Source organism: Phyllobates terribilis, unplaced genomic scaffold (assembly GCF_046119375.1).
Source record: "Phyllobates terribilis strain yellow unplaced genomic scaffold, ASM4611937v1 Scaffold_4__5_contigs__length_816908805, whole genome shotgun sequence".
Lineage (NCBI taxonomy): Eukaryota > Metazoa > Chordata > Amphibia > Anura > Dendrobatidae > Phyllobates > Phyllobates terribilis.
In genome coordinates this window covers 605,124,319-605,137,379 of record NW_027362764.1, presented here as the reverse complement: position 1 = coordinate 605,137,379, position 13,061 = coordinate 605,124,319, and the positions used below count along the sequence as shown (strand labels likewise).

The window sequence follows — 13,061 nt, the reverse complement described above, 5'->3', positions numbered from 1 at the left end:
CTCCTGGCGCTGCCAGCATTCTTTAAGGAGCCAATCTGCAGTACAATGTAAGGGTCACTAAACATTATATGGAGCTGAGCTGTTACACTTCATACACTGTTTAAACCCGCCCACTGCCGGAGGAAATAACAGATGATCGGAAGGGGTGCCGGATGTTAGACATGGATCCGTAAAACAGCTCTGACCCCTTAACGCCAGTCCTCTACAAAATCTAGGAATGTATCTTGTGGTATTTAGAAAGAAAATATTAGGTCCTTTTCAAAGTTGCAGGGGGAGGTCTCAGAATTTCACTTATTCTTTAATATTATGCTTTGCTTATATAGCACCTTCATATTCTGCAGCGCTTTGCAGACATTATGATAACATACATTATCATATCTGTCCCCATTGGAGCTCACAATCTAAATTCCCTACCAGCATGTCTTTGGCGTGTGTGGGGAAAACTGGAGTACCCAGAGGAAACCCATGCAAACTCCTTGCAGATGTTCTTCTTGGTGAGATTTGAACCCAAGACCCTAGGCGCTGCAAAAAAACACTGCTAACCACTGAGCCACCACCGAGCACATTCCAGGGGACCTCGGAAGGGACTGATATCTAGTAGTTTGGAAACCAAGTTAACGATTTGAACTTTTTATCTTTTTTCTCGAACCATCCTGATCAATTTTTGAGCACATTATCCGGCTTAGGAGTCACTGCCACCAGGGAACACCATTAACATGAAGTTGTACTTGGTCTGCAAAAATGTTTGGGTAGATAGTATGTGTCAAAGTAACATCTACATACATGACAGGATTCATGGTCTCCCCCAAATACATGGGCTGACTATATCTTTTGCTCTTTGAGCCAGTTCTAATGTTGACAGGAGATAGCAAGCACTTTTTACGTGGTGAACAGAGGTAGGTATGAGCACTCTCACCACACTCAGCATGTTGCGATTCACTTTGTGTTTAAACATCCCGCTGTCATTAGGAATGTTTTTAGCTATTTGTGCTACAGTAGCACTTCTATGGCCTCAGAACAGCAGGCTAGCCTTAGCTCCCTTTGGGTTTCAACAAACTTTGCTTGCTCTTGACCCTGATTCCTATTCACTAGCTGTCCTTGCTAGGACCAATTATGGTAGCTATTAACCACTGCAAACTGGGAGAATCCCCCACAAGATATGTCATGTTGGAGATGCTCTGACAATCAATGCTGTTCTCCTCATTTGTCAGTGGTTTTAATGGTTTTGGCTGATTCATGTACAGTTGTGCTCAAAAGTTTACATACCCCGGCAGAATGTTTCCTTTTTGGCCTTGTTTCAGAGAATATGAATGATAACAAAAAACTTTTTCTCCACTCATGGTTATTGGTCGGGTGAAGCCATTTATTGTCAAACTACTGTGTTTTCTCTTTTTAAATCATAATTACAACCAAAAATATCCATATGACCCTGATCAAAAGTTTACATACCTTGGTGATTTTGGCCTGATAACATGCACAGAATTTGACACAAATGGGTTTGAGTGGCTACTAAAGGTAACATCCTCACCTGTGACCTGTTTGCTTGTAATCAGTGTGTGTGCATAAAAGCTGAGTGAGTTTCTGGGATCCAGACAGACTCTTGCATCTTTCATCCAGCCACTGACGTTTCTGGATTGTGAGTCATGGGGAAAGCAAAAGAATTTTCAACAGATCTATGGGAAAGGTAATTGAACTGTATAACACAGGAAAGGGATACAAAAAGATATCCAAGGAATTGATAATGGCAGTCAGCAGCGTTCAGACTGTGATTAACAAATGGAAAATCAGGGGCTCTGTAAAAACCAAACCACGGTAAGGCAGACCAACAAAAATTTCAGCCACAACTGTCAGGAAAATTGTTCAGGATGCAAAGAAAAACCCACAAATAACATCAGCTGAAATTCAGGACTCTCTGAGAACTAGCAGTGTGGCTGTTTCAAGATGCACAATAAGGAGGCACTTGAAGAAAAATGGGCTGCATAGTCGAGTCGCCAGAAGAAAGCCATTACTGCGCAAATACCACAAAGTATCTCGCCTACAATACGCCAAACAGCACAGAGACAAGCCTCAAAACTTCTGGAACAAGGTAATTTGGAGTGATGAGACCAAAATTTTACTTTTTGGCCACAACCATAAACATTACATTTGGAGACTGGTCAGCAAGGCCTATACTGAAAGGAACACCATTCCTACAGTAAAGCACGGAGGTGGATCGCTGATGTTTTGGGGATGTGTGAGCTACAAAGGCACAGGAAACTTGGTAAAAGTTGAAGGAAAGATGAATGCAGCACGTTATCAGCAAATACTGGAGGCAAATTTGCACTCATCAGCCCGGAAGCTGCGCATGGGAAGTACTTGGACATTCCAACATGACAACAATCCAAAACACAAGGCCAAGTCGACCTGTCATTGGCTACAGCAGAACAAAGTGAAGGTTCTGGAGTGGCCATCTCAGTCTCCTGACCTCAATATCATTGAGCCACTCTGGGGAGATCTCAAGCACGCAGTTCATGCTAGACAGCCCAGGAATTTACAGGAACTGGAGGCTTTTTTGCCAAGAAGAATGGGCAGCTTTACCATCTGAGAAAATAAAAGAACCTCATCCACAACTGACACAAAAGACTTCAAGCTGTCATTGATGTTAGAGGGGGCAATACACGGTATTAAGAACTGGGGTATGTGAACTTTTGATCAGAGTCATTTGGATGTTTTTGGTTGTCATTAAGATTTAAAAAGAGAAAACACAGTAGTTTGATAATAAATAACTTCATCCAACCAATAACCATGAGTGGAGAAAAAGTTTTTTTGTTATTATTCATATTCTCTGAAACAAGGCCAAGAAAGGAAAAATTCTGCCGGGGTATGTAAACTTTTGAGCACAACTGTATACGCTAAAGCAGAACATTTGATCTTTTATTAAGTGAACATGAGATGTCCCAATATATACTTTAAAGACAACGAAAAACACACAGACACATCAATGATTTTGTGACAAGCTACATTATAAGAGACATAAAATTTGTCTCAATTTAAGCTGTATATGTGACATGAGAAAAAGCTAATTTCTGTGAGAAGCAAAATGGAAAAGAACTTGCAGTAAACAACCGTAAAGATGTGTGATCTCTAAGTGTGGTAATTAGCCCAACAAATTGGCTCTACACTGGAAGCTCTGCCCTAACACCATTTATCTAACCAGATGTAATTGCAGGTCTGAAACAACATGAAATGCAGACGCCAACAAGTAAGGAAAATTATTCTGCCTCAGTAATCATCTTAGCAAGTGTCCAGGACATTGAGCAGGTTGATGAACCCCAGCATGTCTGCTACATTTCTTACACAATTCTGTTTTTAAAGGAAAGCTTCCACTCTCAGTGTGTGATGTAAATATATAAGACATAAACATACATTCACCGGAAGCCCAAGTAACAGCGGGCAGGGAGAGGAGTCATCTTGTTTGGCTTGGTTGCTATAGGTAATAGACAGCCTTGGGAAAGCCAGACCACCTTAAACTTGATCCTGTGCTACTTACTCTAAGCGCTTGATGATGCAAGGATCTACAGTGGTTTAGTGGAGAGACAGGTAATGTCGAGCAATGTATCTGGATGTATATGTAATGGAACATGACATGATGTGATGTCTCTGCATGCTGTGCTCCTCACTACTGCTAGGACAAACAGAACAATTTCCACATTTTTATTTACTTTTTTTTTACAAGATAAAATCATTCTGGTCATATTTAGACGGTTTCACAGAGCAGTAATTCAGCCACTTTTAAACATCTGTTTTGCAGACACAAACCCTAGGGGTTCTGCTAAACCAAATTTAGATCACCCTATCACTCTATGACAGACATGGGCAAAGTAGGGCCAGCAGGCCTCATCCGGCCATTGGCTGTCCTGGTCTGGTCTGCGGGACGGACAGGAACAAAGGGCTGGAAATTGTGGAGTACCACACAAACGTAGTCGTGACCCTCAACTACCCCAAGTAGGCGTCTCCTTCACCGGTAAGGCTGCATAAACCGTTTAACACAATGGAGGAGCAGGGAGTCTTTGTCTCTCTCTTCCACCATTCAGTGTGAACACCGGAGTCTCAGTGTTGCAGGCACTGCGGCAGCGCCTGTTCTCTTCCCTGCATGCGTGCACCAGTGCATGCACGCGCGGCCACACACAAGCCGGCAGCATTCAGACAGTGCTCGCTATGTGAAGTGAGCACTGTCAATTGGAGGAAGGGCCCTTATATGAAAATAGGCAGGCTTAACGATGCATCAAAGCCTCCTTATTTGCATATGAATTAAAAGTTATTTTCTCAGGCACTATATCAGTAGCAAGTACAGTTCAAGTATGGTTATGAGAGGGGATAAATCCCCCCCAAAACTATATATGTCATTTAAAATGCATTTTGGGGGTGACAGACTCCCTTTAATGGCAAGAGTTCCAGTGATTGCTAGGAAATTTGATGGGCCCTATTATGACATCTGTAGACTGGCAACGCTGCATGCACTTGTTAATAAGAAGAATCAGTATAATTTGTTGTATAGTCTGTGTGTTATTAATTTTTCAGATGCAAGCTTAGTCAAGAGAGGCTGTTCTACACAGTGTATACAATCTGATTACTGTAGCTAACTATAGCACTTCATCTGATATTTTGAAAGTGAAAAGGGATAACATGTTCCTGTTATTATTCTTATGTACCAACCTTTTACAGTGCACAATGTATTCGCCTCTGTTGAAGAATCCAGTTCAGCCAGTCTGACAGGGCCAGTCAGCTCGCTAATGCCAGAAGTGCAGGATAAAGGGGGCTTTTGTAATGAGAGAACTGTGCGTTCAACACAAATGATCCCGCCTGCCAATAAAAACATTTCAATTGGTGTTGTGTACATTACAATCATCCAAAATGACAGCAAGTTAACTCTTAACCTATATAACTAGATACTAAGACACTGGAATGGATTTACTATAGTACGCTTACCAAACTGTATGCATAAATGACATATACTCATTCTGAGATCCATTTTGAGACTGTGTGCCCACGATGCGTTTTTTAAGCGTTTCCGCAGAGGCAATTCAGCCGCAGAAACGCTTATAAAACACTTGGTAGAAGGTCTGCCATGTTCCCCAATGATAATCCGCATGTGCTGTGCACATGCTGTGGAAATTTCCACTGCGGATTATCATTGTGGAAACATCCGCAGCACTACCAATTATTTTGCATAATCGCGGCGTTTTCGCCGCCATTGACTTGCATTGAATCGCTTAATATCTGCATGACTACATGTGCACATGCGGATATTAAGCGATTCAATGTGCGGATGGTACCCGGGTCTGAAGAAGAGGAGACTCTCATCCAGACCTGGGTACCATAGTACCTGTAAAAAAAAAAGAATTAAAATAAAAAAAAACATTATACTCACCTTCCTATGTCCCCCGGCCTCCATAGCGGTGCGTCCTGGCTCCCAGGCAGCTCTCGATGGTCTAAAAGGACCTTCCATGACATCAGTTAGTCATGTGACAGGTCACGCAACCGCTGACATCGGCAGTCGCGTGACCTGTCAAATGACTAAATGACGTCATGGAAGGTTCTTTTAGACCACCGCGAGCCGCCCAACACACCGGACGCACCGGAGGAGACCGGGGGCCATCGGAAGTTGAGTATAAGGTTTATTTTTTACCATTCCTTTTACTATAACTTGGTCACACTATATAAGTCCATGCTGGTTACATGGATTTATATAGTGGGACCAAGTTGTCAAGCACTTTCCAAGTGATGCTAAAATCGCTTGGAAAGCGCTTGATAACCTGCATGCGAAATCGCATGTGAAAAACGCTTCACATCCGCTTGTCCCTGGCAGGAAAAACGCATGTACAATCCGCATGTACAATCCGCATGCGTTTTTTCTGCCAGGGAGATGCAGAAACGCTCAGGAAAAATCCAGAGTATTTCTGTATCGTGGGCACTTAGCCTTAAATGGTAACCAGCACTCTCTAACACACATTATTTTTTTTGTTATCCATAAAACACAGCAAGTGATTGCAGATTTTTTTTTCTTTTATAAATATTTGACAAAACGTGATGTCTCAATATCTGCATAATTGATTTGATGATATTCTCTTAAGGCCACGGCCCCACTATCAGTATCTGGTCAGTATTGGGTCAGTATTTTTTCTCAGGAGTGGGAGCCAAAACCAGGAGTGGGTGATAAATGCAGAATTGGTGACTTGTTTCTATTATACCTTTTCTCTGATTGTCCCTCACCTGGTTTTGGCTCCCACTCCTGAGAAAAAATACTGACTGAATACTGATCAAATACTGATACTGGGGCCGCGGCCTAAAGCGTAATTCAGTACATTTGTACATCAACAATTCACACTCACTGAAAAAAATATACACAAACTTCCTACCATTTTCTTTGACTGCGTCCTTGAAAAATATACTGCAAAGTGACTTCTTAGAAAATATTTCTTGCAATGTCTTGTCCAATACACAGGATGGCAAAATGCAAACTTTGAGAATTCTAGGATTTCTAAGGGTCTCAGATGCCACCTGGAGACTACTGTCAGTCACATACAATTGTAACTCTCTCTGCCCTGGAAGGTTACTTTGTATCTAAAATTTCAAGTAGAACAATTACAGCATTGTTATTGTGTATAGGAAGTAAAAATATTATCACAGTACAGGACCTGGACATATTGTCATTGGATAAAAAGTAAAAGGCATTTGACCTAAATAAATTGGTAGAAATCTCATAAACACTGAATTTGCATAATTAAGAGGAACAACTTATGTCGTTACTTAGAAAGGAATTCAATATGCAGACTAATAAAGCTAGTTCTTATATAATTTAAGGCTAATCACAAAAATCTATACATTGATCTGAACTTATTAAAAGTGGTTATCTTTCAAGACATCCCTTCTAATCAGACTCTGATCAGCTGACAAACGCCTCTGTGGTCAGCTAATATTGCCAAGGACCAGCTGACCACAGAAATCATGTAATGCAGAAATATGCCACAATTGGCAGGAGTCTTTAAGAGGATCCCCCTCTATGATGTCCTTACAGGGCATATGGAACTGGACTGTCCATGTGAGGGTTGTCCTCATATTCTACACATAAGACTTTTCAGCAGTCTCATTATCATCACAGACAGGATTATAATGAAAGGTTTACAATTAAAGGGAATGTGTCCCCAGAAAAAAATGCGGTTAATCTGCAGGTTAATAGTGTTTTTAACTAGTCTGGCGCCCGCTCTGCAAGGAGAAAATTAACTTTATTCCCCCTGCAGCGTTCCGGTTTCAGTCACGGGGGTGGCACCGATTCAGTCACCGCTCTGAGTATACATAGCAGCGGTTGTGACCGTGCCCCCCGGCACTGACTGACAGGCATCCCCAATGCAGAGCCAGTGTCAGTCAGTGAGGGGGACGCGGTTACAGCCGCCGGTGACTAAATCAGCGCTGGCACCTCCCCTGTGACTAATACGTCTGGCTAAGTGCAGGTGCCGAGCAGGTTAACAATGCTATTAACCTGCAGATTAAACCAATATCTGCAGGTTAATAGTATTTTTTCTGGTGACAGGTTTAATATAAAAACTTTATTTAAATAAAAACATTCATTTGGTTGCATTTAAAACGCTATATTAACAACTAGGGTAGTTTTGCCTTTTTCTGATACATTACAACTTCCCTTTTGGGAAAGAAATATATGGACACACACAGACCAATAAGCAGAGGTTTGTTATGTGTATATATAACTATATCTTAGTATTAGTTAGCATAAAAACCCCTTGACGACCTTTGACATAAATGTACGTCAAAAGTTGTGTCCCTGTTTTTGATGCGGGTTCGCACGCTGAGCCTGCATTATTCCCGGCAGATGAGGGATGATTTAGTCAGCCATTATGTGCCCTTAACACCTGCGGGTGGAGCGGCACTCTGCCCGCAGCTGTTAGAATATTAGATTGACAGCAGCATTTAACACGCACTAGCAGGGGGGCACGTCATTCCATCCGCACACCGGCGTGCCGGTGACTCGATCACTGGCTGTGAATGGGTTGCCACGTTAGTCAGGGGTCTGCTAATGACCTCCATGCATGTCATTACGAAACCTAGCATTTAAGTGACATTCATAAGAGATCGTGATTTTCTGTATGCATAGCACAAGCGATGGGACGATTGCAGCTTTATGTCCCCTAATTGGACTATTAAATACAGTAAAAAAGAAAAAAAAAGTTTTTACAACTATGAAACGAAAAAACCCCAAGAGTTCAAATCACCCCCCTTTTGCCCCATTAAATATAAAACAATTTAAAAAATAGACATATTTGATATCGCTGCATTTGTAAAAGTCCGATCTATCAAAATATAAAGTAAATGAATCCAAACTATAAACGGCGTAATGAAAATAAAATATCAAAACAACAGAATTAAGGTTTTTTGTCCAAAATATTGCAATAAAATGCAATAAGAGGCGATCAAAACATTTTATCTACCCCAAAATAGCATCCGTAAAAATGTCAGCTTTGGACGCAAAAAGAGATCCCTCACACAGCCCTATATCCCCAAAAGTGAAAACCTTACGGGTCTTGGAAAGTTGTGTCACATGCAAGTTTTTTGTTGTTTTTTTTTTACCAATTTCCAATTTTTTTTCACCAAAAGTAAAAAAAAAAAACTATACATGTTTGGTATCTGTGTACTCGTACCGACCTGGAAAATAATATTGCCAGGTCAGTTTTACCATATCGTGAACATGGTAAATAAAAAAAAACTAAAAACAATTGTGGAATTGCATTTTTTTTTGCAATTTCAATGCAAGTGGAATTTTTTTCCCACTTTCCAGTACACCCCATGATAAAATGAATGATGTCATTCAAAAGTACATCTCGTCCTGCAAAAAATAAGCCCTCATATGGCTGTGTATACAGAAAAATAAAAAAGTAATAGCTCTTGGAAGAAGGGGAGGAAAAGACGAAAAAAAAACAAAACAGAAAATCGCATGGTGATGAAGATGATAAAATGGGTACTGTTGATGCAGAAAGCAAGATGTAACTCATTCTCTGTCCTCCAAAGTACACCATACAGACAACTGACACTTTTCTGGAGCTTATAGATAAAATTGATTTCGTCCCACTTCACCTTTCACGTATGAATACGTTTTAAAAATGTAAATTTTTTTTTACTGGAAACTAACAGGTTAACAAAATAATGAAAAGAATTCCACAACTCTGGTGTAAAGTGAACCATAGTCTCTGACACGATGAGTCTGGATAATCTGTGAACCATGGCCTCTCCCACTTACATTCCTTCGTGGCTGTTACCAGTGAACTCGCCCACTCACTGAGATCAGATTGTCAAGGTGAGTTTCATCACCTGCCTCCATACTACTCTGCTTTTTATGACATTAGACCGGAAATATTGTCCATCATTTGCTTTGTTTATCTACTAGAATGTGAACAGTCCTGCAAAAATTCTGAGGGTGGTTAGATAAAGAAAGACTTTCAGAGAGGAAACAGATGGAAATTAGTAGATCAAAACTAAGGTAATGTATACGGTATATAGATAACACTATACGGACAAAAGTAGTGGCATACATCTCTTAATCACGGAATTCAGGTTATTCTGTCAGTATCATTGCCACAAATGTGAATAAATCAGATACCTAGCCATGTAATCTGCCCTCACAGAATTGGAGTGTGGTACTGTAATACATTGCCACACATGTAACAAGTCAGTTTGTCAAATTTCTTTCCTTCTACATATTCCTCAATCACCTGTGAGTGGTGTTACTGAAAAGTGGAAGCATATGGGGCCGCACCAACTCAAAACATGAAGTGCCAGATCATGTAATGTTACAGAACAAGGTCGCCCAGTGTTGAGGTGCATAATGCTTAATAGTCACCAATGCTCTGCAATAACTGCAGAGCTCCAAACCTCCTGTGGCATTACCATCAGCACAGAAACTGGGCATCAGGATCTTCATGAAATGCGTTTTCATGCCTGAGCAGTTGTACGCAGACCTGACATAGACAATCACAGTGGGATGCGTCGGATGGAGTGATGTAAATGGACTATGCATTGATTAATACCAGTTCATCTGGCAGTCTGATGGGTGTGTCAGTGAGTGCCAGGAGAACGCTGCCTACCTGACTGCATTATGCCTACTCGTAATCTGGTAGTAGAGGGAAATTCCAGGGGGCTGTTTTCAGGGTTTGACTTAGCCCCATTAGAAGAAAGTCTACAAAACCCAGCAATGGGATAGTCCTAACATCCTACGGGGTATCTCCACTCTCTTCCAACAGCAAAGAAGAATTGAGTATTTTTTAATTCATTATGCGGATTCTTTATTCCCACAGAAGACAAGATGTCATTCAGTAGCTTATTCCATATTCCCCATTTGAAGACACAAAATATTGCAGGGGTGAGAATGGAGTGGTAAAAAATAGCTGTAGGCAGAAGAAGCTGATAAAGGTGTATGGGCCCCTTTAACCTTGGGAAAATCTACTTCCTTCATTTTCAGCAAACATTTTAGTTTTTTGGCATCTTCTAAATCGGTTTACAGCAAGAGCAAACAACACTAATTGATACAACAAAAGCTGACATTAGGTGAGGTGATATGAGCCAGCAGGTCAATAAACTCATTAAACAGTTGTCAACATCAGGGCCATATTAACCTATGGCCGAGCCCTTTGGCTTTCAGGTGTTTCAGCCCCCTTTGGCATGTCAATGTTTTCCCCCACTACAGCCGACAGCCTGACCCTGGAATGCCAGGTACTAGGCCACATAAATAGTAGAGATGAGCGTTGTTCTACTCGAACTGTTCGCCAATCTCAAATTCGAGCTGTTTTGGGCGGTGTTCGAGCCATTCGGCGAACACGAACAATTTGAGAAAAATTCGGCTGTTCGAGGTTATGTTCGATAACTGTTCGTGCACCAAAATCATAACTGGATTTTTTCTCAGTAATGATGAAAATTAATGTTAATACGCAGTTTGAGTGTACAGCGGGGTGGGGGGAGGGGCAGGGGATGGATCTCTGCAGGAACAATGAAGATCTCAATTTTTTTTTCTCTTTCCCGCATTTGCAGTGGGGAGGTGCAATCTGTCAGCCTATCAGCAGCGCACACACGGAGCGAAGTGCTTTTTTTCACACAAGCAAGGGCATGTGTCATTGGCAGTGTATGTCACATGTCCTTGCCCTATAAGACCAAGCCATTTTCCCCGTCGCCACCATTTTCTCACTGCTGCAGCTGCGTGTTAGACGGCACCGCTGTTGCGGTGTGCGCTATACCTTGTTAATTTCAAGCCAATTTTCGCACAAATCTACAGATAGCTTGGGAGTAGGGAATAGTTGTGATTGCAGTCCTTTTAAGGACTAGGTTACAGCATTTCCTACGACTTTTATCAGGCAGGTCTGTGCTCTTAAATAGATAGATTGTGGGAGTAAAGACTAATTGTAATTGGAGTCCTTTTCAGGACTAGGTTACATCAGTTCCTATCAGTTTTTGCCAGGCAGGTCTGTGCCAGTGCTGTGCAAGTTTTTTTCACAGCATTTGGCTGAATCTAGCAAAGCTAATCCTTTTTGGCCTATTGCAGAGTGTGTTAGTCAGTGGAGTAGCCTATCTGTGTTGCAAGATATACCACCTGTGTATAGAATACCAATTTTTTTACTGCACCTAGTGAAGTAAAATCTTTTGGGCATAGCATCATTCTATTAGTCCATCTATACTGACCTCCATCAGGTTGCAAATTGAATATAATTTTTTTCTGCATCTAGCTCTGAAAAAATATTGGGCTTCTAGCTGTGTGTGGGACTTGTTCTATTAATCCATCTATACTGACCTCCATCAGGTTGCAAATTGAATATAATTTTTTTCTGCATCTAGCTCTGAAAAAATATTGGGCTTCTAGCTGTGTGTGGGACTTGTTGTATTAGTCCATCTATACTGACCTCCATCAGGTTGCAAACTGAATATATTTTTTTCTGCATCTACCTCTGAAAAAATATTGGGCTTCTAGCTGTGTGTGGGACTTGTTCTATTAATCCATCTATACAGACCTCCATCAGGTTGCAAACTGAATATATTTTTTTCTGCATCTACCTCTGAAAAAATATTGGGCTTCTAGCTGTGTGTGGGACTTGTTGTATTAGTCCATCTATACTGACTATACTGACTATATATTCAGGTTGCAAACTGAATATATTTTTTTCTGCATCTAGCTCTGAAAAAATATTTGGCCTTCTAGCAGTGTGTGGGACTTGTTCTATTAGTCCACCTATACTGACCTCCATCAGGTTGCAAATTCAAAATATTTTTTTGTCTGCATCTAGCTCTGAAAAAATATTTGGCCTTCTAGCAGTGTGTGGGACTTTCTCTATTAGTCCATCTATACTGACCTCCATCAGGTTGCAAACTGAATATATTTTTTTTCTGCATCTACCTCTGAAAAAATATTGGGCTTGTAGCTGTGTGTGGGACTTGTTCTATTAATCCATCTATACAGACCTCCATCAGGTTGCAAACTGAATAAAAAAATTTTCTGCATCTACCTCTGAAAAAATATTTGGGCTTCTAGCTGTGTGTGGGACTTGTTCTATTAGTCCATCTATACTGACCTCCATCAGGTTGCAAATTGAATATAATTTTTTTTTGCATCTAACCCAGCCAATAGTTTTGGCCTAATACCACAGTTTGGCCACTCAGCACTGCTCGGTTCCCATCCATTGTTTTTTTGTGCAAACAACTCCAGAGTTGTGAATTAGTTAACCACCAAAATGAGTGGAAAAAGGCCTGCTGCTGGTGGAAAGGGGAATAGGCGTGTTGGGAAGGGGAAAAAAGGTTGTGTCCGTGGGGTAGGTGTTAAAGCAACAGTAACATCTGCAGAAGAAAGACCATCTTCCAGCCAAACTAAAATGTCTACTTCTTTTAGCGGACAATGTGATAAGATCCCTTTCTTACGGCCACGCCAATCGCTACAAATTCCAGATGAGGCACAAAAACAGCAGGTGCTTCAACGGATATCAAGTGCTCCTTTAAGTGGGCTCTCCTCCACATCAACTTCAACATCACAAATA

General features: G+C 41.1%; 1 protein-coding gene across 2 annotated transcripts in view; it reads right to left on the bottom strand.

Moving 5' to 3' along the window:
- The window catches only part of SPIDR (scaffold protein involved in DNA repair), a 613,128-nt gene that overhangs the window by 14,505 nt on the left and 585,562 nt on the right, over window positions 1–13,061 (bottom strand). For both annotated transcript variants that reach the window (XM_073679274.1, XM_073679275.1), the window contains 2 exons: window positions 6,399–6,603; window positions 4,696–4,842 (listed from right to left, as the gene is read on the bottom strand). In XM_073679274.1, the coding sequence (XP_073535375.1) occupies window positions 4,696–4,842; window positions 6,399–6,603 (352 nt within the window). The remainder of the gene's footprint in view (window positions 1–4,695; window positions 4,843–6,398; window positions 6,604–13,061) is intronic.